This window comes from Oncorhynchus keta, chromosome 20 (genome assembly GCF_023373465.1).
Source record: "Oncorhynchus keta strain PuntledgeMale-10-30-2019 chromosome 20, Oket_V2, whole genome shotgun sequence".
Classification (NCBI taxonomy): Eukaryota; Metazoa; Chordata; class Actinopteri; order Salmoniformes; family Salmonidae; genus Oncorhynchus; species Oncorhynchus keta.
In genome coordinates, this window is record NC_068440.1 from 33,518,834 (window position 1) to 33,541,497 (window position 22,664).

The 22,664-nt window shown below is 45.4% G+C and overlaps 1 protein-coding gene across 1 annotated transcript in view; it reads left to right on the forward strand.

The window, feature by feature from the left end:
- LOC118373873 (DENN domain-containing protein 3-like) overlaps nt 1–22,664 on the forward strand; it is a 36,242-nt gene that overhangs the window by 4,702 nt on the left and 8,876 nt on the right. The window contains exons 3-20 of the mRNA XM_052473151.1: nt 19–316; nt 949–1,064; nt 1,402–1,532; nt 1,761–1,872; nt 2,054–2,173; nt 2,753–2,971; nt 7,141–7,256; nt 7,687–7,842; nt 8,198–8,294; nt 8,436–8,539; nt 8,977–9,192; nt 9,478–9,622; nt 10,752–10,873; nt 11,306–11,315; nt 11,598–11,613; nt 11,931–12,458; nt 14,553–14,812; nt 15,415–15,585. Of these exons, the coding sequence (XP_052329111.1) occupies nt 19–316; nt 949–1,064; nt 1,402–1,532; nt 1,761–1,872; nt 2,054–2,173; nt 2,753–2,971; nt 7,141–7,256; nt 7,687–7,842; nt 8,198–8,294; nt 8,436–8,539; nt 8,977–9,192; nt 9,478–9,622; nt 10,752–10,873; nt 11,306–11,315; nt 11,598–11,613; nt 11,931–12,458; nt 14,553–14,812; nt 15,415–15,585 (2,937 nt within the window). The remainder of the gene's footprint in view (nt 1–18; nt 317–948; nt 1,065–1,401; nt 1,533–1,760; nt 1,873–2,053; nt 2,174–2,752; nt 2,972–7,140; nt 7,257–7,686; nt 7,843–8,197; nt 8,295–8,435; nt 8,540–8,976; nt 9,193–9,477; nt 9,623–10,751; nt 10,874–11,305; nt 11,316–11,597; nt 11,614–11,930; nt 12,459–14,552; nt 14,813–15,414; nt 15,586–22,664) is intronic.

Sequence of the window (22,664 nt, forward strand, 5' to 3'; positions counted from 1 at the left end):
GTTTCCCCTTCCTACCAGTCACACCAGCAGGGTAAAATCAAAGAGCTCCCCCTGTTGGAGACGGAGGTACTGCAGGTGCACGCCCCACCCTTTGTGAACAAAGAGAGTGTGAGTAGCGAGACCAAGGGTCAGGGTCACGCCCCGGCCTTCACCAGGATCCAGAGGAGGCGCTCCTTCATCAAGAAGAAGAGGGGGAGGCCTGGTACGGCTAATGGAGAGGTAGCCAAGGGTAGCGATGGATGGGGTGGCACCACAGAGGACATCAGTGTCCCCAAGGACCTGGACCTCATCGCCCTGCCTCAGCTCTGCTTCCCAGGTGACACAGCGTGGTGATTTCGGCTAGCCACACACACACTACACCATAGCACTACATATTAATGCTCAAAAGAGTATGTTCATAACTCCAGATTTGTCATCTTCATCACCAAAGGTGGATGTGTCGTGCGATTAAGCAATAAGGCACGAGGGGGTGTGGTATATGGCCAATATACCACGGCTAGGGGTTGTTCTTAAGCACGACGCAATGCGGAGTGCCTGGACACAGCCCTTAGCTGTGGTATATTGGCCATATACCACAAAGGGTAGCCTAGTGGTTAGAGCGCTAGACTAGTAACCGGAAGGTTGCAAGTTCAAACCCCCGAGCCGACAAGGTACAAATCTGTCGTTCTGCCCCTGAACAGGCAGTTAACCCACTGTTCCTAGGCCGTCATTGAAAATAAGAATTTGTTCTTAACTGACTTGCCTGGTTAAATAAAGGTAAAATAAAAACCATTTTTATAAACTGGTTACCAACGTAATTAGAGCAGTAAAAACAAATGTTTTGTTATACCCGTGGTATACGGTCTGATATACCACGGCACTCGGCCAATCAGCATTCAGGGCTTGAACCACCCAGTTTTATAATTCCTCTTATATGAGGTCTTGTGTCTGCTTTCTTCCATTGGCCAGGGGGTCTTCAGATAGCCAGTGAGCAGAGAGAAGACTCGTACCATTACCTGGTGTTTACTGATGTCTTCGGGAACAGGACACATGCTGTAGTGGTGCAGTACTACAGACCTATACAGGTGGGATGGCTTACCGGCTGAGCTTTATCCATGCCCACTGGAATGCTTTACCTTCTTCAATAAAGAGTGGTTTATCATTTGAAGACAGATGAATGGACATAAGCATGTTCATCAGCAAAACAAAGATTTATTTTGAACATTGGCCCTTTTAGGTCCATGTTCTTTTTCAATACATTTGTAGACTTGTACATTTGCTGCTATGGGAAAGTAGAAGGACACATGGAATATAAATACAGTCTACAGCCACATGAACTGTCATTTCAATTACTGTCCACATCAGGTCATTGGTCACTATGTAAAACATTGCTCTCTGATTGGTTGTCTGCTTGGGTCCCAGTTCTCTCAGGATGGTGGGCACCAAAATGGCTACCGGTTGTCCTCCAAGTCGTCCCGTCTCTACACGGCGTACGGCATCTGTGTCATCTCTAAATACCCTTACTACAACGCTCTCAGGGACTGCCTGTCATGGTGAGAACAATTCACCATCCTCTTACCATCCTCTCATTCCTCTAGGTTTTCGTGTTTTAAGTAAATACCGAACGAGAATACAAAACAGTAGACTACAGGTTATCACAGTAAATACGGCCAGATGTGGGCCGTTGTTATAAAGGGATCAGTTCAGCTCATCTTAGACACCTATTGACCTGTATGTTGTGTTTTGACTGCATGGTGTCCATCTAACGGGTGTGTGCTCAGTCTCTTGTCCCAGCTCAAGCCCAGCTGGATGGGGGACTTTGAGGAGAGGGTGAAGGAGTTTTCAGCCAAGCTGGCACTGGTGCCCATACCTCCACCTGGGCAACTGCATGTGGTGAGCCATTTGTCCCTCTCTATGATTTACTGGCATTATTTAACAGTATGTTAAGGATGAACTGTAAAGCCAATCTCTGCTCCACCCAGTCTATTGTATGTCTATGTGTTGTATTGGTAAGTGACTAACATTAAAATAGTGTCATTTAACTATCTGTGTTCCTCTACCTGTTCTGTCCCAGGTGTTTAGTCTGAGGCCTCTCCAGATTGGGCTTCCCTCCCGGGAGGATAAGGACCGGCCAGCTGTTGACCTCGACCTCCATCTGCCTTTCCTGTGCTTTAGACCCCGACAGCTCCTCCAAGTGAGGACAGACAGCCGGATTATACTGCCACAAAACTGCCTAACCCACTACATTATATTTTCTTTCAATGCAATTAAAGAGACTTTAAGACTGTGGGAATGTGATAATGTGTAAATGTACAGTATGTTTCTGTTCATCTGTTTGGAATGGTAAAAGACATGTCTATATCGATCAGACCTGGGTTCAAATACGATGTAGGATATTTCAAGTACTTTCAAAGTCATTTGGAAGTAATTATTTAGATTTTTATTTAAAAAAAACACAGGTAGTTGAATATGGGAATATATTTGGAAATACTTAAATACACAGTATTAATACAAATACTTAAATAATCCCAGGAATTTGAACCAGGTTTGTTTGGCATTTGAAATAATGTATTTCGAAAAAACTTTCAAATAGTAGGCCTATAAATAAGAAAATAATTAGAAAATCCTTTCAATAGTTGATTCGGGCCACATTATTAGAAAATACTTAAATACACCGAAAATAAGTATTTAAATAACAAATAATAAAATACACATGTATTTGAAGCCAGGACTGACATCAACGTTACCGTCTTGTCTGTCTGAATCTCATCAGATCATTACCAGCCTGCTGACAGAGCAGAGGGTAGTACTGTTTTCCTGTGACTGGGCCCGGCTCACCCTGCTGGCAGAGAGCCTGATGCTCTTCATCCACCCCCTGGTGTGGCAGCACCCCTTCGTCCCCGTCCTCTCAAGCCAGATGCTGGACTTCCTCATGGCGCCCACCGCCTACCTCATGGGCTGTCATCTGCACCATTATGAAGAGGTGGCCGCGGTAAGGATGGATATCACTAGCGTACATGGCCGTGCTAGAATAGAATACTGTAGCCTGATCAGGTAGTGACCGTTATAGTGATAGTGACCCCTTCCTGGGGCGGAAGATGTGCCCATGACCATCTGTAATTGCTCCAGGAGTGCTGCATTGCTGAGTTTGTGTGTGTTTTTTTTTGGGGGGGGGGGTTGGATTGTGCATAAAGACACATTTCTGTTTTAATGGACAATGAACTTCTCTTCTCATTGGCTGTTACCTGAACCCCTACATGAGGTATCCACGATAAGAATAGCACCAGCACTGTCTGACAATGTTCCTCGTATCACTGATTTATTTATCATTTTATAAACTGATTTATCAGTCTTTTATCATTTATCAGCATGTTCTACTTACTGTTACATAGTATAAAGGATCATGTGGTTCAATGTCCTAACTGACATACAGGACAGAAGTTAACAGAATGTCCAGTTCATTTGAGCTGACCTTCCTGACTTGACCCTAGTCTGTTGTTCTCCTCCATTACAGAGTGTTCTTTAAGAGAGACAGAGTTGACTTGACCCTAGTCTGTTGTTCTCCTCCATTACAGAGTGTTCTCTAAGAGAGACAGAGTTGACTTGACCCTAGTCTGTTGTTCTCCTCCATTACAGCGTGTTCTCTAAGAGAGACAGAGTTGACTTGACCCTAGTCTGTTGTTCTCCTCCATTACAGTGTGTTCTCTAAGAGAGACAGAGTTGACTTGACCCTAGGCTGTTGTTCTCCTCCATTACAGAGTGTTCTCTAAGAGAGACAGAGCTGACTTGACCCTAGGCTGTTGTTCTCCTCCATTACAGAGTGTTCTCTAAGAGAGACAGAGTTGACTTGACCCTAGGCTGTTGTTCTCCTCCATTACAGAGTGTTCTCTAAGAGAGACAGAGCTGACTTGACCCTAGGTTGTTGTTCTCCTCCATTACAGAGTGTTCTCTAAGAGAGACAGAGCTGACTTGACCCTAGGCTGTTGTTCTCCTCCATTACAGAGTGTTCTCTAAGAGAGACAGAGTTGACTTGACCCTAGGCTGTTGTTCTCCTCCATTACAGAGTGTTCTCTAAGAGAGACAGAGCTGACTTGACCCTAGGTTGTTGTTCTCCTCCATTACAGAGTGTTCTCTAAGAGAGACAGAGCTGACTTGACCCTAGTCTGTTGTTCTCCTCCATTACAGAGTGTTCTCTGAGACAGAGCTGACTTGACCCTAGGCTGTTGTTCTCCTCCATTACAGCGTGTTCTCTAAGAGAGACAGAGCTGACTTGACCCTAGGCTGTTGTTCTCCTCCATTACAGCGTGTTCTCTAAGAGAGACAGAGCTGACTTGACCCTAGGCTGTTGTTCTCCTCCATTACAGCGTGTTCTCTATGAGAGACAGAGCTGACTTGACCCTAGGCTGTTGTTCTCCTCCATTACAGAGTGTTCTCTAGAGAGACAGAGCTGACTTGACCCTAGGTTGTTGTTCTCCTCCATTACAGAGTGTTCTCTAAGAGAGACAGAGTTGACTTGACCCTAGGCTGTTGTTCTCCTCCATTACAGCGTGTTCTCTAAGAGAGACAGAGTTGACTTGACCCTAGGCTGTTGTTCTCCTCCATTACAGAGTGTTCTCTAAGAGAGACAGAGCTGACTTGACCCTAGGTTGTTGTTCTCCTCCATTACAGAGTGTTCTCTAAGAGAGACAGAGCTGACTTGACCCTAGTCTGTTGTTCTCCTCCATTACAGAGTGTTCTCTAAGAGAGACAGAGCTGACTTGACCCTAGTCTGTTGTTCTCCTCCATTACAGAGTGTTCTCTAAGAGAGACAGAGCTGACTTGACCCTAGGCTGTTGTTCTCCTCCATTACAGAGTGTTCTCTAAGAGAGACAGAGCTGACTTGACCCTAGGCTGTTGTTCTCCTCCATTACAGAGTGTTCTCTAAGAGAGACAGAGCTGACTTGACCCTAGGTTGTTGTTCTCCTCCATTACAGAGTGTTCTCTAAGAGAGACAGAGCTGACTTGACCCTAGTCTGTTGTTCTCCTCCATTACAGAGTGTTCTCTAAGAGAGACAGAGCTGACTTGACCCTAGGCTGTTGTTCTCCTCCATTACAGCGTGTTCTCTAAGAGAGACAGAGCTGACTTGACCCTAGGCTGTTGTTCTCCTCCATTACAGCGTGTTCTCTAAGAGAGACAGAGCTGACTTGACCCTAGGCTGTTGTTCTCCTCCATTACAGCGTGTTCTCTAAGAGAGACAGAGCTGACTTGACCCTAGTCTGTTGTTCTCCTCCATTACAGCGTGTTCTCTAAGAGAGACAGAGCTGACTTGACCCTAGTCTGTTGTTCTCCTCCATTACAGAGTGTTCTCTAAGAGAGACAGAGCTGACTTGACCCTAGTCTGTTGTTCTCCTCCATTACAGAGTGTTCTCTAAGAGAGACAGAGCTGACTTGACCCTAGTCTGTTGTTCTCCTCCATTACAGAGTGTTCTCTAAGAGAGACAGAGCTGACTTGACCCTAGTCTGTTGTTCTCCTCCATTACAGAGTGTTCTCTAAGAGAGACAGAGCTGACTTGACCCTAGGCTGTTGTTCTCCTCCATTACAGCGTGTTCTCTAAGAGAGACAGAGCTGACTTGACCCTAGGCTGTTGTTCTCCTCCATTACAGAGTGTTCTCTAAGAGAGACAGAGCTGACTTGACCCTAGGCTGTTGTTCTCCTCCATTACAGCGTGTTCTCTAAGAGAGACAGAGCTGACTTGACCCTAGGCTGTTGTTCTCCTCCATTACAGAGTGTTCTCTAAGAGAGACAGAGCTGACTTGACCCTAGTCTGTTGTTCTCCTCCATTACAGAGTGTTCTCTAAGAGAGACAGAGCTGACTTGACCCTAGTCTGTTGTTCTCCTCCATTACAGCGTGTTCTCTAAGAGAGACAGAGCTGACTTGACCCTAGGCTGTTGTTCTCCTCCATTACAGCGTGTTCTCTAAGAGAGACAGAGCTGACTTGACCCTAGGCTGTTGTTCTCCTCCATTACAGCGTGTTCTCTAAGAGAGACAGAGCTGACTTGACCCTAGTCTGTTGTTCTCCTCCATTACAGCGTGTTCTCTAAGAGAGACAGAGCTGACTTGACCCTAGGCTGTTGTTCTCCTCCATTACAGCGTGTTCTCTAAGAGAGACAGAGCTGACTTGACCCTAGTCTGTTGTTCTCCTCCATTACAGCGTGTTCTCTAAGAGAGACAGAGCTGACTTGACCCTAGGTTGTTGTTCTCCTCCATTACAGCGTGTTCTCTAAGAGAGACAGAGCTGACTTGACCCCTAGGCTGTTGTTCTCCTCCATTACAGCGTGTTCTCTAAGAGAGACAGAGCTGACTTGACCCTAGTCTGTTGTTCTCCTCCATTACAGCGTGTTCTCTAAGAGAGACAGAGCTGACTTGACCCTAGTCTGTTGTTCTCCTCCATTACAGCGTGTTCTCTAAGAGAGACAGAGCTGACTTGACCCTAGGCTGTTGTTCTCCTCCATTACAGCGTGTTCTCTAAGAGAGACAGAGCTGACTTGACCCTAGTCTGTTGTTCTCCTCCATTACAGAGTGTTCTCTAAGAGAGACAGAGCTGACTTGACCCTAGTCTGTTGTTCTCCTCCATTACAGCGTGTTCTCTAAGAGAGACAGAGCTGACTTGACCCTAGTCTGTTGTTCTCCTCCATTACAGTGTGTTCTCTAAGAGAGACAGAGTTGACTTGACCCTAGGCTGTTGTTCTCCTCCATTACAGCGTGTTCTCTAAGAGAGACAGAGTTGACTTGACCCTAGGCTGTTGTTCTCCTCCATTACAGAGTGTTCTCTAAGAGAGACAGAGTTGACTTGACCCTAGGTTGTTGTTCTCCTCCATTACAGCGTGTTCTCTAAGAGAGACAGAGCTGACTTGACCCTAGGCTGTTGTTCTCCTCCATTACAGCGTGTTCTCTAAGAGAGACAGAGCTGACTTGACCCTAGTCTGTTGTTCTCCTCCATTACAGCGTGTTCTCTAAGAGAGACAGAGCTGACTTGACCCTAGGCTGTTGTTCTCCTCCATTACAGCGTGTTCTCTAAGAGAGACAGAGTTGACTTGACCCTAGTCTGTTGTTCTCCTCCATTACAGCGTGTTCTCTAAGAGAGACAGAGTGTTGTTTTACTTTCCCCTGTCCTCACAGGAAACAGATGATCTGATTCTGGTTAACATTGATGATGGCATCGTGTCGTCTTCCTCGTCCGACGGGGTTGACCTGCCGGACGTCCCGCTGGCGGCCAGAGAGTGTTTTCTAACACGGTAGGACAGGAAAGGATCTGGGACATGTTCATTAGGGCACGACGTAGCTAAATGTTCTTCAATGGAAAATAGAAATTAACATTTCTTATTGGACAAGTTCAGACTGTCCCTCCATGTTTCATTCTATTTTCTTACGTTTGGTGCCTAATGAATATGACCTAGACGACAAGACACTCGATTGCTACGTTTACACACACACATTGGTCTTTTGACCAATCCGATCAAGTGATTTTTCAATAATTGGGTTAAAGATCAGAATTGGGCTGCCAATGTAAACGCAGCCAGTTAGTTTGCTGTCCTATGTGATCATATTGCTACTGTTCATCTGCTCTGCAAACAACATGGATTGATATAAATAGGGGAAGGGGGTTTTATGCAAATATGAGTTCCACATGTTTTCGGAATAATTTTTACGTGTGTGTGTGTGCAGGGCGGAGGGTCTCCAGATGCACTATGACCTGGACGTGTGTCACCTGGGGTCCAGTACAGACATCAATGACCAGAGGGCCCAGAGGAGGCAGTGGCAGAGGAAACTTAACACACACATCCAGAACATCACTCTGGAACTCATCGTCAACATCTTCAGGTCAGCATGAAACCAATCTCTTGTGGACAGACTACGTAAACATAAATGGTTACTGAGCATCTGACCAAATTACCTATTAAATTGTTAAAAAATAAAAATAAAAGTTTTCTATTATTGTCTACATTATTATCACTGTACTGTTGGGAAAGAGCTCTCAAGGTAAGAATGTAACTGTACTGATTTACACCGGTTGTATCCTGTGCCCACGGTGAATAAACGTTGTAGCATGAATCAAAATCCTGCTTTATGACAACCAATACAACTTCAATTTCCTGTTCAATATCAGGACAGGCAAGCTTAATCCAATGACTATTACTCTCAACCTCACCCCCCCACCACCACTGCACCCCCACAGAGAAGTCCACCATCACCTCAACTATGAGCACAGAGTCTTCAACAGTGAAGAGTTCTTCAGGTCTAGAGAACCAGCAGACCAGCCATTTTTCAAGAAGGTACAACTAGAGCCTGTTCAGTAACACGTACATCTCTTTCAACCTACAATATTTAGGACATATTTAACTTTTTCACACCTTTTTTTTCCTGTCCAGCATGTGATCCAATTGTGAACGTAGTGTATTTTGTCTTCTTTGCAGGTGTTGGACACACACATCTTCCACTCGTTCCTACGGGATCGTCTGAACAGGAAGATGGACGCGTTTACACGCATGGAGCTGAGCACTCGGACAGAAACGTACAGGTGAGAAAGAAAGATAAGAGTTTAACATAAATATTTACCTTTAAACTAGAAAAGCTTATTTGGACCTTTATTGCAAATGCAATGGGTTTCAGTAGGGTTTTAATTTGGTTTCATCAGCAATCCTTTAACTAGAATCAGGGGTGTTAAGTGCTGCAGGCAAAAAGGAAAAGGTCACCCGTCTGGGTACTGAGGACCAGGAATGGAAACACTGCTGTATCTTCATACACATATCCCATGTTGGTCCCTTCCTGGTATAAGCACAGCCTTTCCCCTGATGTCTATCCTAAATCCAAGGTGAACTTTCCCCTTGGTACAGATCTAGGATTGGCTTCCCATCCCCCAATCCTAACCTTAACCATTAGTGGGGGAAATGTTAAACTGACCAAAGATCAGCAACTAGGGGGAAATTCTCCCTACACCTCTGTCCTCTTCCCCAGGCTGAAGTCCATGACAGAGTCTCCGCGGCGGCCCACCATGCAGGAGATGGCCCGTAAATACACCAGCCCAGAGAGCCGGCTCAGCAAGAGGCTGGGGGCCAGCCTGCCCAACCTGGGGGAGGGTGTAGGCGCCCTAGTGGGACCCCTCATGCAGAACTCCCTCAAGAAGATACAGGTGGACAGCGGTAGGTGGACAGAGGTAGTTTGTAGGTTCAGGTGGACAGCGGTAGGTTGTAGGTTCAGGTGGACAGTGGTAGGTGGACAGAGGTAGTTTGTAGGTTCAGGGATACAGCGGTAGGTTCAGGTGGACAGAGGTAGTTTGTAGGTTCAGGTGGACAGTGGTAGGTGGACAGAGGTAGTTTGTAGGTTCAGGTGGACAGCGGTAGGTTGTAGGTTCAGGTGGACAGTGGTAGGTGGACAGAGGTAGTTTGTAGGTTCAGGGATACAGCGGTAGGTTCAGGTGGACAGAGGTAGTTTGTAGGTTCAGGTGGACAGTGGTAGGTGGACAGAGGTAGTTTGTAGGTTCAGGTGGACAGAGGTAGTTTGTAGGTTCAGGTGGACAGAGGTAGTTTGTAGGTTCAGGTGGACAGAGGTAGTTTGTAGGTTCAGGTGGACAGTGGTAGTTTGTAGGTTCAGGTGGACAGTGGTAGTTTGTAGGTTCAGGTGGACAGCGGTAGGTGGACAGAGGTAGGTTGTAGGTTCAGGTGGACAGAGGTAGGTTGTAGGTTCAGGTGGACAGTGGTAGGTGGACAGTTGTAGGTTCAGGTGGACAGTGGTAGGTGGACAGTGGTAGGTTGTAGGTTCAGGTGGACAGAGGTAGGTTGTAGGTTCAGGTGGACAGTGGTAGGTGGACAGAGGTAGTTTGTAGGTTCAGGTGGACAGTGGTAGGTGGACAGTGGTAGGTTCAGGTGGACAGCGGTAGGTTGTAGGTTCAGGTGGACAGTGGTAGGTGGACAGAGGTAGGTTGTAGGTTCAGGTGGACAGTGGTAGATGGACAGTGGTAGGTTGTAGGTTCAGGTGGACAGTGGTAGGTGGACAGAGGTAGTTTGTAGGTTCAGGTGGACAGTGGTAGGTGGACAGTGGTAGGTTCAGGTGGACAGCGGTAGGTTGTAGGTTCAGGTGGACAGTGGTAGGTGGACAGAGGTAGGTTGTAGGTTCAGGTGGACAGTGGTAGATGGACAGTGGTAGGTTGTAGGTTCAGGTGGACAGTGGTAGATGGACAGAGGTAGGTTGTAGGTTCAGGTGGACAGTGGTAGGTGGACAGAGGTAGTTTGTAGGTTCAGGTGGACAGTGGTAGGTGGACAGTGGTAGGTTCAGGTGGACAGCGGTAGGTGGACAGAGGTAGGTTGTAGGTTCAGGTGGACAGTGGTAGATGGACAGTGGTAGGTTGTAGGTTCAGGTGGACAGTGGTAGGTGGACAGCGGTAGGTTGTAGGTTCAGGTGGACAGTGGTAGGTGGACAGCGGTAGGTTGTAGGTTCAGGTGGACAGCGGTAGGTTGTAGGTTCAGGTGGACAGCGGTAGGTTGTAGGTTCAGGTGGACAGCGGTAGGTTGTAGGTTCAGGTGGACAGCGGTAGTTTGTAGGTTCAGGTGGACAGCGGTAGTTTGTAGGTTCAGGTGGACAGCGGTAGTTTGTAGGTTCAGGTGGACAGTGGTAGGTGGACAGAGGTAGGTTGTAGGTTCAGGTGGACAGCGGTAGTTTGTAGGTTCAGGTGGACAGCGGTAGTTTGTAGGTTCAGGTGGACAGCGGTAGTTTGTAGGTTCAGGTGGACAGAGGTAGTTTGTAGGTTCAGGTGGACAGAGGTAGTTTGTAGGTTCAGGTGGACAGTGGTAGTTTGTAGGTTCAGGTGGACAGAGGTAGTTTGTAGGTTCAGGTGGACAGTGGTAGGTGGACAGTGGTAGGTTGTAGGTTCAGGTGGACAGTGGTAGGTGGACAGCGGTAGGTTGTAGGTTCAGGTGGACAGTGGTAGGTGGACAGAGGTAGGTTGTAGGTTCAGGTGGACAGTGGTAGGTGGACAGTGGTAGGTTGTAGGTTCAGGTGGACAGTGGTAGGTGGACAGAGGTAGTTTGTAGGTTCAGGTGGACAGTGGTAGGTGGACAGCGGTAGTTTGTAGGTTCAGGTGGACAGCGGTAGGTTCAGGTGGACAGCGGTAGGTTGTAGGTTCAGGTGGACAGCGGTAGGTTGTAGGTTCAGGTGGACAGCGGTAGGTTGTAGGTTCAGGTGGACAGTGGTAGGTGGACAGCGGTAGGTTGTAGGTTCAGGTGGACAGTGGTAGGTGGACAGCGGTAGTTTGTAGGTTCAGGTGGACAGCGGTAGTTTGTAGGTTCAGGTGGACAGCGGTAGGTTCAGGTGGACAGCGGTAGTTTGTAGGTTCAGGTGGACAGCGGTAGTTTGTAGGTTCAGGTGGACAGCGGTAGTTTGTAGGTTCAGGTGGACAGCGGTAGTTTGTAGGTTCAGGTGGACAGGGGTAGTTTGTAGGTTCAGGTGGACAGCGGTAGGTTCAGGTGGACAGCGGTAGTTTGTAGGTTCAGGTGGACAGCGGTAGGTTCAGGTGGACAGCGGTAGTTTTGTAGGTTCAGGTGGACAACGGTAGTTTTGTAGGTTCAGGTGGACAACGGTAGGTTCAGGTGGACAGCGGTAGTTTGTAGGTCCAGGTGAACAGCGGTAGTTTGCAGGTTCAGGTGTGCGGTACTTGTCGACGCTAATAGTTAACTTTTGTGATTTCTGAACATTGAGTGGTTTTAGGATGAGTGTTTAGTGGTTGCGGTGAAGACCTGCACACATGGGGTATTCCCCAGAACCTATGTTGAGAAACCCTGTTGTAGTTGACCACTACTATTGAGTTTGCCACCTTATAAGAACCAACCAAGGACGATTGGCCAACTGCTTTAAGGTTTCCTCTAAACAAAATGCTGTTCACAGTTCTTGAAAGTTTTGTGATCGAACCCTAATAGGTCTGAAGTCTCCCCAGAAGCCAGTGAGATGCTTCAAGCTTCCTGAGTTCCCTCCACCGCTGGCATACCACTACGTCCAGAATTACTACCAGGAGATGATCACCCTCCTGGACAAGGCCATCAGCGGGGTGGCCTTCGAGGACTCCTCTCTCCTGGCCTGCTATCACTACCTCCGGGGCTTTGTCAACACAGTGGCCGGTAAACGTCTGGACGCACTGGAAGACTTTCAGAACCTTTACAAGACGGACACGGACATCTTCCCTGGCGAGCTGGTCAACGCCCTGGTGGACTCTCTACAGGATGGGGAACGGGCACAAGCGAACCGCCGAACCGAGATCAAACGCCTGATTAGTCGGGTGAAGAAGGACCACGAGAGGGAGCGGACGTGCCATGACGACGAAGCTGTCAAGCGGTTCCAGCTGCCGAAAAAGCACATGCAGTTGGAGGACTTTGTGAGGCACGTGCAGGAGTCTGGGATTGTCAAGGACCAGGGGACCATTCACCGGCTGTTTGAGGCTCTCACTGTGGGTAAGGAAGTCACACAGACTTAAAGATGAGAAATGATAAAGGAGAGAGGGTTGTCTCTTTCTTGGTGGAGGGTGTCTTCACCAAGGTATGTGTTTTAATGTCTGTCTTGATTTTTACAGTAACCCCTTGTTGTGTGGGACTCATCATGAACCTACTCCAGTTGATCATTCTTAGCCTCTACTCCGTAATCACTCTGGTCCCTGTGATTAATGTGTTAATACCTTAATACCTGTAGTGAATGGCCACGCTAATTCATCTGTCAATTGAATCTGCTTAATTTCCCTCAATCTTACCAGTGGTGTAAAGTAATTATTATGGACAACCATTTGTTATTTTGGACAACTTTTATTTAGCTACATTCCTTTAGACAATTATGTACTTTTTACTCCATTCATTTTCCCTGACACCCAAAAGTACTCATTACATTTTGAATGCTTAGCAGGACAGGAAAAATATCCAATTCACACACTTATCAAGAGAACATCCCTGGTCATCTCTACTGCCTCTGATCTGACAGACTCACTAAATAGAGAACATCCCTGGTCATCCCTACTGTCTGTGATCTGACTGACTCACTAAACAGAGAACATCCCTGGTCATCCCTACTGCCTCTGATCTGACAGACTCACCAAACAGAGAACATCCCTGGTCATCCCTACTGCCTCTGATCTGACAGACTCACCAAACAGAGAACATCCCTGGTCATCCCTACTGCCTCTGATCTGACAGACTCACCAAACAGAGAACATCCCTAGTCATCCCTACTGCCTCTGATCTGACAGACTCACTAAATAGAGAACATCCCTGGTCATCCCTACTGTCTGTGATCTGACTGACTCACTAAACAGAGAACATCCCTGGTCATCCCTACTGCCTCTGATCTGACAGACTCACCAAACAGAGAACATCCCTGGTCATCCCTACTGCCTCTGATCTGACAGACTCACTAAACAGAGAACATCCCTGGTCATCCCTACTGCCTCTGATCTGACAGACTCACTAAACAGAGAACATCCCTGGTCTTACTGTGTGTGTTTAGTAGGAGTCTTACTGTGTGTGTTTAGTAGGAGTCTTGCTGTGTGTGTTTAGTAGGAGTCTTGCTGTGTGTGTTTAGTAGGAGTCTTGCTGTGTGTGTTTAGTAGGAGTCTTGCTGTGTGTGTTTAGTAGGAGTCTTACTGTGTGTGTTTAGTAGGAGTCTTACTGTGTGTGTTTAGTAGGAGTCTTGCTGTGTGTGTTTAGTAGGAGTCTTGCTGTGTGTGTTTAGTAGGAGTCTTGCTGTGTGTGTTTAGTAGGAGTCTTGCTGTGTGTGTTTAGTAGGAGTCTTGCTGTGTGTGTTTAGTAGGAGTCTTACTGTGTGTGTTTAGTAGGAGTCTTACTGTGTGTGTTTAGTAGGAGTCTTACTGTGTGTGTTTAGTAGGAGTCTTACTGTGTGTGTTTAGTAGGAGTCTTACTGTGTGTGTTTAGTAGGAGTCTTACTGTGTGTGTTTAGTAGGAGTCTTACTGTGTGTGTTTAGTAGGAGTCTTACTGTGTGTGTTTAGTAGGAGTCTTACTGTGTGTGTTTAGTAGGAGTCTTACTGTGTGTGTTTAGTAGGAGTCGTGGAGTGTGCGTTTAGTAGGAGTCGTGGAGTGTGCGTTTAGTAGGAGTCGTGGAGTGTGCGTTTAGTAGGAGTCGTGGAGTGTGCGTTTAGTAGGCGTCGTGGAGTGTGCGTTTAGTAGGCGTCGTGGAGTGTGCGTTTAGTAGGAGTCGTGGAGTGTGCGTTTAGTAGGAGTCGTGGAGTGTGCGTTTAGTCTCTTGCCCCTGTGAACCCACGCACCATGGACTTGCTTCACCAGCCAACCAAAACAGGGCTGTGTATCATTGTTCCTGTGACTCCTCCCCCAGCCCTGCTAGCTTCTCTGTTCCATGCTAGCGCACCTATTGCCTTTTGTTTTGAATGGAACACCTAGAATCCCACCAGAGGCAACTTTATGAAATCATTGTGAAGTACAGTAAATTTAAACTGCCCCTCTATTGGTTGCAAAATTGCTGAAATAAATAAAGAAAGGGCAGTTTCAGGAATTGTTGAAGCCTAACTCCAGACTGCCCCCTGCAGGCCAGCAAAAACAGGTGGATCCAGAACTCTTCAGAGTGTTCTACACCTTCTGGAAGGAGACGGAGGCCGAGGCTCAGGAAGTGGCCCTGCCGGCCTCAGTCCTGGAGCACCTGGAGGCTAACGAGTGTGTCTTCAAGCTGTCCTCTTCGGTCAAGACCAGCCACGGCGTGGGCAAGATCGCCATGACCCAGAGACGGCTGTTCCTGCTGACAGTAGGACGACCCGGGTACGTGGAGATCACCAAGTTCAGAGACATTGAGGTGAGTTACGACCTTCCGCATCTACATTCCTACTACACTTTCTGTGATATACCATATATCATTCATGATACTCTACTTTTTTTGATAGAGATTACAATGTGAATACATTAAGCTATAAAATAGACAGTCATGTTTGATGTGCTTATAGATGGGTAATCTATGCTTTATTATACAGCGAATGTAAATGACGCGATCTAGTCCCTAACACAGTGTATGTCATGTACCGTTATCATAACTATTAATGCTATGCTTACTTATAGCTAGTGTTACAATGCACTGTGGGAGCATCATGAGACACTATAGATACACTCACACGGCTTTATGTGCTGTTATACAAAGTGTTACCAAGTATTCTATTAGAAATACGGGTCCCGGATCAAAGGTGGTGTTAGGTGAACAAAATAAGCCTGGTCCCAGATCAGTGGTCTTTACAACCGTAGTAGTTGGCTATACAGCACAAACTGACCCGGGACCTGCCGAGTGGTTGGTTAAGTTGTTGAGATGCAGGGCTCCCTTGAAAAGGAGACCTTGGTCTCAATGGGACTCCCTGCTAAAATAACAGGTAGTGAATTGTGAATAACCAGTTGGCTGTTGTACCTCAGGAGGTGAAGATCTCCTCGGCTCCCTTCCTGCTGCTGAGGATCCCCTCTCTGAAGATCAAGACCACCCTGAGGAAAGAGACGTTTGAGGTCAACCTGAAGTCGGAGGTTGACCTCTGGCACATCATGGTTAAGGAGATGTGGGCCGGACGGAAGATGGCCGACGACCACAAGGTAGGATGTCAAAATGTGACGTTAAACTTTCTGTTAATCCCTGTCTCTGGGTGTGTCCCAATAATATCACATTTTCCCACAAATCTAAGCATTGGATTGGTGGAGACGTGGGCTAGTGGGAGTTTCTACAATTTTTATTCTACCAGTAATTTCCTTTCAAATGAGTGAACAAATGAACACTTTGGGAGGAAGGAGAGATAATTGGGACATAATTAATTGGGACACAGCCTCTCTCTCAATTCAATTTGCTTTATTGGCATGACGTAACAATGTACATATTGCCAAAGCTTATTTTGGATATTTACAATCTGAAAATAATAAGAATCAAAATTGTCAACGGGACAACAGTAACAACAATAACTAAGTGTCAAAATAACCTTACATTCAACAATAACAATAAGTATACAGTAGAGGACATGTACAGGTTGATTGGTCTGTCAGACACTGTCCCTCATCTTATGGCAGGCAGCAATGTAGTGCGCTGCCAACCCACAGCTCTCTGCGTCCTCCCCCAACAGGACAGGTGGCCTACTCTCATCAGAGAGGTCTTTGAAACCTTGAATAAGGTGTGGTGTGTAGTGTGCTAATATGCTCACTACATACACACCTATTACCAATGTTATTACTACCAATGTTTATTTTTTTTATTTACAACGTTCTCATTTATTGTAAAAACAAAAGGCAAAATGTTATCTAGTTGTTTTGCTATCGCTGAGGACTATCTGAAATCCCATTGGCTATTTATCCATTCTATATTCAGATTTTGTACATCTTTTTACCGTTATGGTGTGCTGTGTAGTCATAACTAAAAAAGTGGGGTTGTGGCCATCCTGTTCCAAAAGGTTTTTTGCCTTTGTCATATGAGGTTGAAGAGGTAGTTGAGGGGAGGTTATTAAAAGTTACAGATATATGAAAAGTTCATTATGTGTTTAATAAATGTATATCCCCTAGCCCTAGTAGTGGCAGTTGAGAGGGTATGTTTTTTAGAGACATTATCAAATAACATTGAGAAATGTAACACGGAGGATTATTTATTTCTTGCTGGGCATTTTAACTGTACAGTCAGTGATTTTAGTTAGAAATCACAAAGCACCTCATAGCCTCAAGGGCTTTTTAAAAACACTTTATTGTAACACATTAACTATGTGATATTTGGCAGAGTCAAAATGGAGGCACGAGACCGTATATATGGGCTAATGTGAGAGGGAACACCATCTCTCTGGCCAGGTTGGTTAGGTTGTATTGTTTTGAGCATCGATCTCAGGTCTGTAAATCAAGTGTGATAACCCCAGTGGGATTTTCTGATCATTGTTTCGTAACTCTACTCAGCAAACTGGATGCAGTTTATCACAGTGCCATCCGTTTTGTCACTAAAGCACTTTATACTACCCACCACTGCGACTTGTATGCTCTAGTCGGCTGGCCCTCGCTACATATTCGTTGCCAGACCCACTGGCTCCAGGTCATCTACAAGTCCATGCTAGGTAAAGCTCCGCCTTATCTCAGTTCACTGGTCACGATGGCAACACCAATCCGTAGCATGCGCTCCAGCAGGTGTATCTCACTGATCATCCCTAAAGCCAACACCTCATTTGGCCGCCTTTCGTTCCAGTTCTCTGCTGCCTGTGACTGGAACGAATTGCAAAAATCGTTGAAGTTGGAGACTTTTATCTCCCTCACCAACTTCAAACATCTGCTATCTGAGCAGCTAACCGATCGCTGCAGCTGTACATGGTCTATTGGTAAATAGCCCACCCATTTTCACCTACCTCATCCCCATACTGTTTTTATTTATTTACTTTTCTGCTCTTTTGCACACCAATATCTCTACCTGTACATGACCATCTGATTATTTATCACTCCAGTGTTAATCTGCAAAATTGTAATTATTCGCCTACCTATAGACTCCCCTTTTTTTTCTACTGTGTTATTGACTTGTTAATTGTTTACTCCATGTGTAACTCTGTTGTCTGTTCACACTGCTATGCTTTATCTTGGCCAGGTTGCAGTTGCAAATGAGAACTTGTTCTCAACTAGCCTACCTGGTTAAATAAAGGTGAAATACATTTTTTTTTTTTTAAACATTAACATTGTAAAACCCCAGTGTTCTGATCATTGTTTAGTAAAAGAGGTGGTGTACATTAACACTGTGAAACCCCAGTGTTCTGATCATTGTTTAGTAACAGAGGTGGTGGACATTAACACTGTGAAACCCCAGTGTTCTGATCATTGTTTAGTAACAGAGGTGGTGGACATTAACACTGTGAAACCCCAGTGTTCTGATCATTGTTTAGTAACAGAGGTGGTGAACATTAACACTGTGAAACCCCAGTGTTCTGATCATTGTTTAGTAAAAGAGGTGGTGGACATTAACACTGTGAAACCCCAGTGTTCTGATCATTGTTTAGTAAAAGAGGTGGTGGACATTAACACTGTGAAACCCCAGTGTTCTGATCATTGTTTAGTAACAGAGGTGGTGGACATTAATGCTGTAAAACCCCAGTGTTCTGATCATTGTTTAGTAACAGAGGTGGTGGACATTAACACTGTAAAACCCACAAGTACACACTGGCATTTTAATATAACTTTATTGAGTGATGCTTACTTTAGGAGATGTTTTAGTTTTTTCTCAGAGGTGGCGGTCTGAAAAGGACAGTGTTGTATCTCTTCAACAGCGGTGGGATGTAGGGCAAATCCAGATTCAGCAATTCTGTAATCAATACACAATGAATGTCACCAGAGATATCACCAGATCAATGAACGCCCCCAGAGAAATAGTGGAACTCCTGACGTTAGTTGAGACCACAGGAGATCGAGGCCATATTCGGGCACTGAAAAAAGCCGCGTTGGCAGACCTGCTGGATATCAAAGCACAGGGGGCATTGGTGAGAAGTAAGTTCCAGGGAATCTCTGAAATGGATGCCTCATCCAAATTTTTCTTTGGTTTAGAGAAAAATAATGGACAAAGAGGAATTAGTCATTGCCTCAAATCAGCTGTTGGACAGGAGCTCACTATCCCAAGTGAAATTAGAAAGAGGACAGTAGAGTTCTATGCTAAGCTCTACAGGTGCGAGTATAAAGAGGTGACACAGCAGTTACTTGATGGGCTCCCATAGGTGGCTGCAGAAGCTCAGGTTGAAACTAGAGCAATCATTGTCTTTGCAGGAGCTCCGGTTGAACTAGAGAAACCATTGTCTTTGCAGGAGCTATACACTGCATGGAAAGAGGAAGGGCACTGGCATTGATGGGCTTCCTGTTGACTTTTTAAAGTATGTTTGGGCTATGTTGGGATTGGCTAGCAGTAGTTAACGATAGTTTGACCGGAGGGTTACTACTGATAAGCTGCAGAAGGGCTGTCCTCACCCTACTGCCAAAAAACTGGAGGCCGGTGGCCTTAATGTGCACTGATTATAAGATCCTGTCCAAGGCTTTGTCCAACAGGCTGAGGGAGGTGATAGGGTAAATCATGCACATGGACCAGTCCTTCTGTGTTCCCGACAGGCAGATAGGGGATAACATTTCCCTGATTCGGGACTTTTTGGACGTCTCTAGGGCTTTTGGGTTGGATGCTGGTCTAATTTCAATTGATCAGGAAAAGGCATTTGATAGAGTTGAATATCAATACCTATGGCGCACTTTTGAGGCATTTGGTTTCCGCTCTGGTTTTATTGCCATTATCAGGGTGATATATGGTGACATTGAAAGTGTATTGAAAGTTAACGGTGGCTTGAGTGCACCTTTTAAGGTGTGTAGAGGAACTAGGCAGGGGTGTGCATTGTCTGGAATGTTGTATGTCATTGCTATAGAGCCACGACTAAATAGAAGTCACATTGAAGGGGTGTTCCTTTCAGAGGATATTCCTCCTATTCGTCTCTTAGCATATGCTGATGATGTAGTTATTTTGGTGAAAAATCAAGCGGATGTGGATAGTTTGAGTCTAATAGTTCATAACCGCCATCGATAAAAGACCATACTGTGCAGCCGTCTTCATCGACCTAGCAAAGGCTTTCGACTCTGTCAATCACTGTATTCTTATCGGCAGACTCAACAGCCTTGGTTTCTCAAATGACTGCCTTTCCTGGATCACCAACTACTTCTCAGATAGAGTTCAGTGTGTCAAATCGGAGGGCCTGTTGTCCAGACCTCTGGACGTCTCTATTGGGGGTAGCACAGGGTTCAATTCTCGGGCCAACTCTTTTCTCTGTATATATCAATGTTGCTCTTGCTGCGGGTGATTCCTTGATCCACCTATATGTAGACAACACCATTCTGTATACATCTGGCCCTTCTTTGGACACTGTTAACAAACCTCCAAATGAGCTTCAATGCCATGCAACACTCCTTCCGTGACCTCCAACTGCTCTTAAATGCTAGTAAAACTAAATGCATGCTCTTCAACAGGGCCGCTCTGCCTGCACCCGCCCGCTCGGCTAGCATCAATACTCTGGACGGTTCTGACTTATGTGGACAACTACAACAATATGGGGACAACTACAAATACCTAGGTGTTTGGCTAGACTGTAAACTCTCTTTCCAGACTCTCCAGCATCTCCAGTCCAAAATTAAATCTAGAATCAGCTTCCTATTTTGCAACAAAGCCTCCACTCACGTTGCCAAACATACCCTCGTAAAACTGACTATCCTACCGATTCTTGACTTCGGCGATGTCATTTATAAAATAGCCTCCCAACACTCTACTCAGCAAACTGGATGCAGTCTATTACAGTGCCATCCATTTTGTCACCAAAGCCCCATAAACTACCCACCACTGCGACCTGTATGCTCTCATTGGCTGGCCCTCGCTACATATTTGTCGCCAGACCCACTGGCTCCAGGTCATCTATAAGTCTTTGCTTGGTAAAGCTCCGCCTTATCTCGCGTCACTGGTCACCATAACAACACCCACCCGTAGCACCCGCTCCAGCAGGTATATCTCACTGATCATCCCCAAAAGCCAACACCTGCTTTGGTCGCCTTTCCTTCCAGTTCTCTGCTGCCAATGACTGGAATGAATTTCAAAAATCGCTGAAGTTGGAGCCTAATTTCTCCCTCACTAACTTTAAGCATCGGCAGTCAGAGCAGCTCACTGATCGCTGCAGCTGTTCACAGCCCATCTGTAAACAGCCCAACTACCTACCTCATCACCATATTGGTTTATTTACTTTTTTTTGCTCTTTTGCACACCAGTATTTCTATTTGCACATCATCATCTGCACATCTATCACTCCAGTGTTAATTTGATAAATTGTAATTACTTCGCTACTATTGGCCTATTTATTGCGTTACCTCCTTACTCCATTTGCACACACTTTATGTGTTTCTATTATTATTGACTGTACGTTTGTTTATTCCATGTGTAACTGTTGTTTGTGTCGCACTGCTTTGCTTTATCTTGGCCAGGTTGCAGTAAATGAGAACTTGTTCTCAACTGGCCTACCTGGTTAAATAAAGGTGTTCTCAACTGGCCTACCTGGTTAAATAAAGGTGTTCTCAACTGGCCTACCTGGTTAAATAAAGGTGTTCTCAACTGGCCTACCTGGTTAAATAAAGGTGTTCTCAACTTGCCTACCTGGTTAAATAAAGGTGTTCTCAACTGGCCTACCTGGTTAAATAAAGGTGTTCTCAACTGGCCTACCTGGTTAAATAAAGGTGTTCTCAACTGGCCTACCTGGTTAAATAAAGGTGTTCTCAACTGGCCTACCTGGTTAAATAAAGGTGTTTTCAACTGGCCTACCTGGTTAAATAAAGGTGTTCTCAACTGGCCTACCTGGTTAAATAAAGGTGTTCTCAACTGGCCTACCTGGTTAAATAAAGGTGTTCTCAACTGGCCTACCTGGTTAAATAAAGGTGTTCTCAACTGGCCTACCTGGTTAAATAAAGGTGTTCTCAACTGGCCTACCTGGTTAAATAAAGGTGTTCTCAACTGGCCTACCTGGTTAAATAAAGGTGTTCTCAACTGGCCTACCTGGTTAAATAAAGGTGTTCTCAACTGGCCTACCTGGTTAAATAAAGGTGTTCTCAACTGGCCTACCTGGTTAAATAAAGGTGTTCTCAACTAGCCTACCTGGTTAAATAAAGGTGTTCTCAACTGGCCTACCTGGTTAAATAAAGGTGAAATGTAAAAAAAAAAAAGGTTTCAGGGAATCTCCTCCTGCAAAGGTAAATTGGGGAAAATGTGTGCTTTACAGATTGGGAAATGGTCTGGAGGGATCATGACTTTGCCAGGGGGGCTGGAATAGTGTAAGGGAGGTTTCAAGTATCTTGGAGTGTACCAAGGGGACAATGGGAAAAAAAAATGGAATGGGTGAGTTGAAATGGTAGAAGGGAGGATGAGATGACAGTGGTTGTTAATAATGTGGTTGGGGGATAAATATCATTGGGTTCTACAAAGTGTATTGTATTTGTCAAAAGCGTTTTTATACATCTTGTTAGTAGGGCTGCTGCTTTCCAGTTCGTTTATTCAAAGGTTGCTTTATGGACTGGAAAATGGAGAGGGGTGGCAGGTCTGGTATTACAGGCAGGGTAGGGGGATTAGGTTTAAAGAAGGCTTTATTTTTTGCTACTGTATATAGGGGGTGTGTCAAGGTTTTAAATTAAGATACATTGAAAAATAGAAAATACACTCCTTGGAGGGTGAAACTGGACTTTGATGACAAGGTAAAGCCAGCATGGAGAGCACTGTACAAGCCACCGGTACTAAAGGGTGTTGCATGGCATCATATCATTGGAGGGTGTTGCATGGCATCATATCATTGGAGGGTGTTGCATGGCATCATATCATTGGAGGGTGTTGCATGGCATCATATCATTGGAGGGTGTTGCATGGTATCATTGCAGTTAATGCTTTTGTATCTGTCATTAATTCAGATGTTGGAGATGATGTCCCCTTTGTAACATAAGAGAAACCATTTTTAACTGTTTTATGGAGTGTGAGAGGATAAAACCTCTCTTTGAAATACTAGACTCTTTGTTTACAGCGGTAGGGCAGATTTTCAATAACACTGTTTTTATTTTGGGGTTTCAATATAGTAAGCAACAGAAAAGAAAATGTCAATTGTTAATGTTATTTTGGAGCAAGC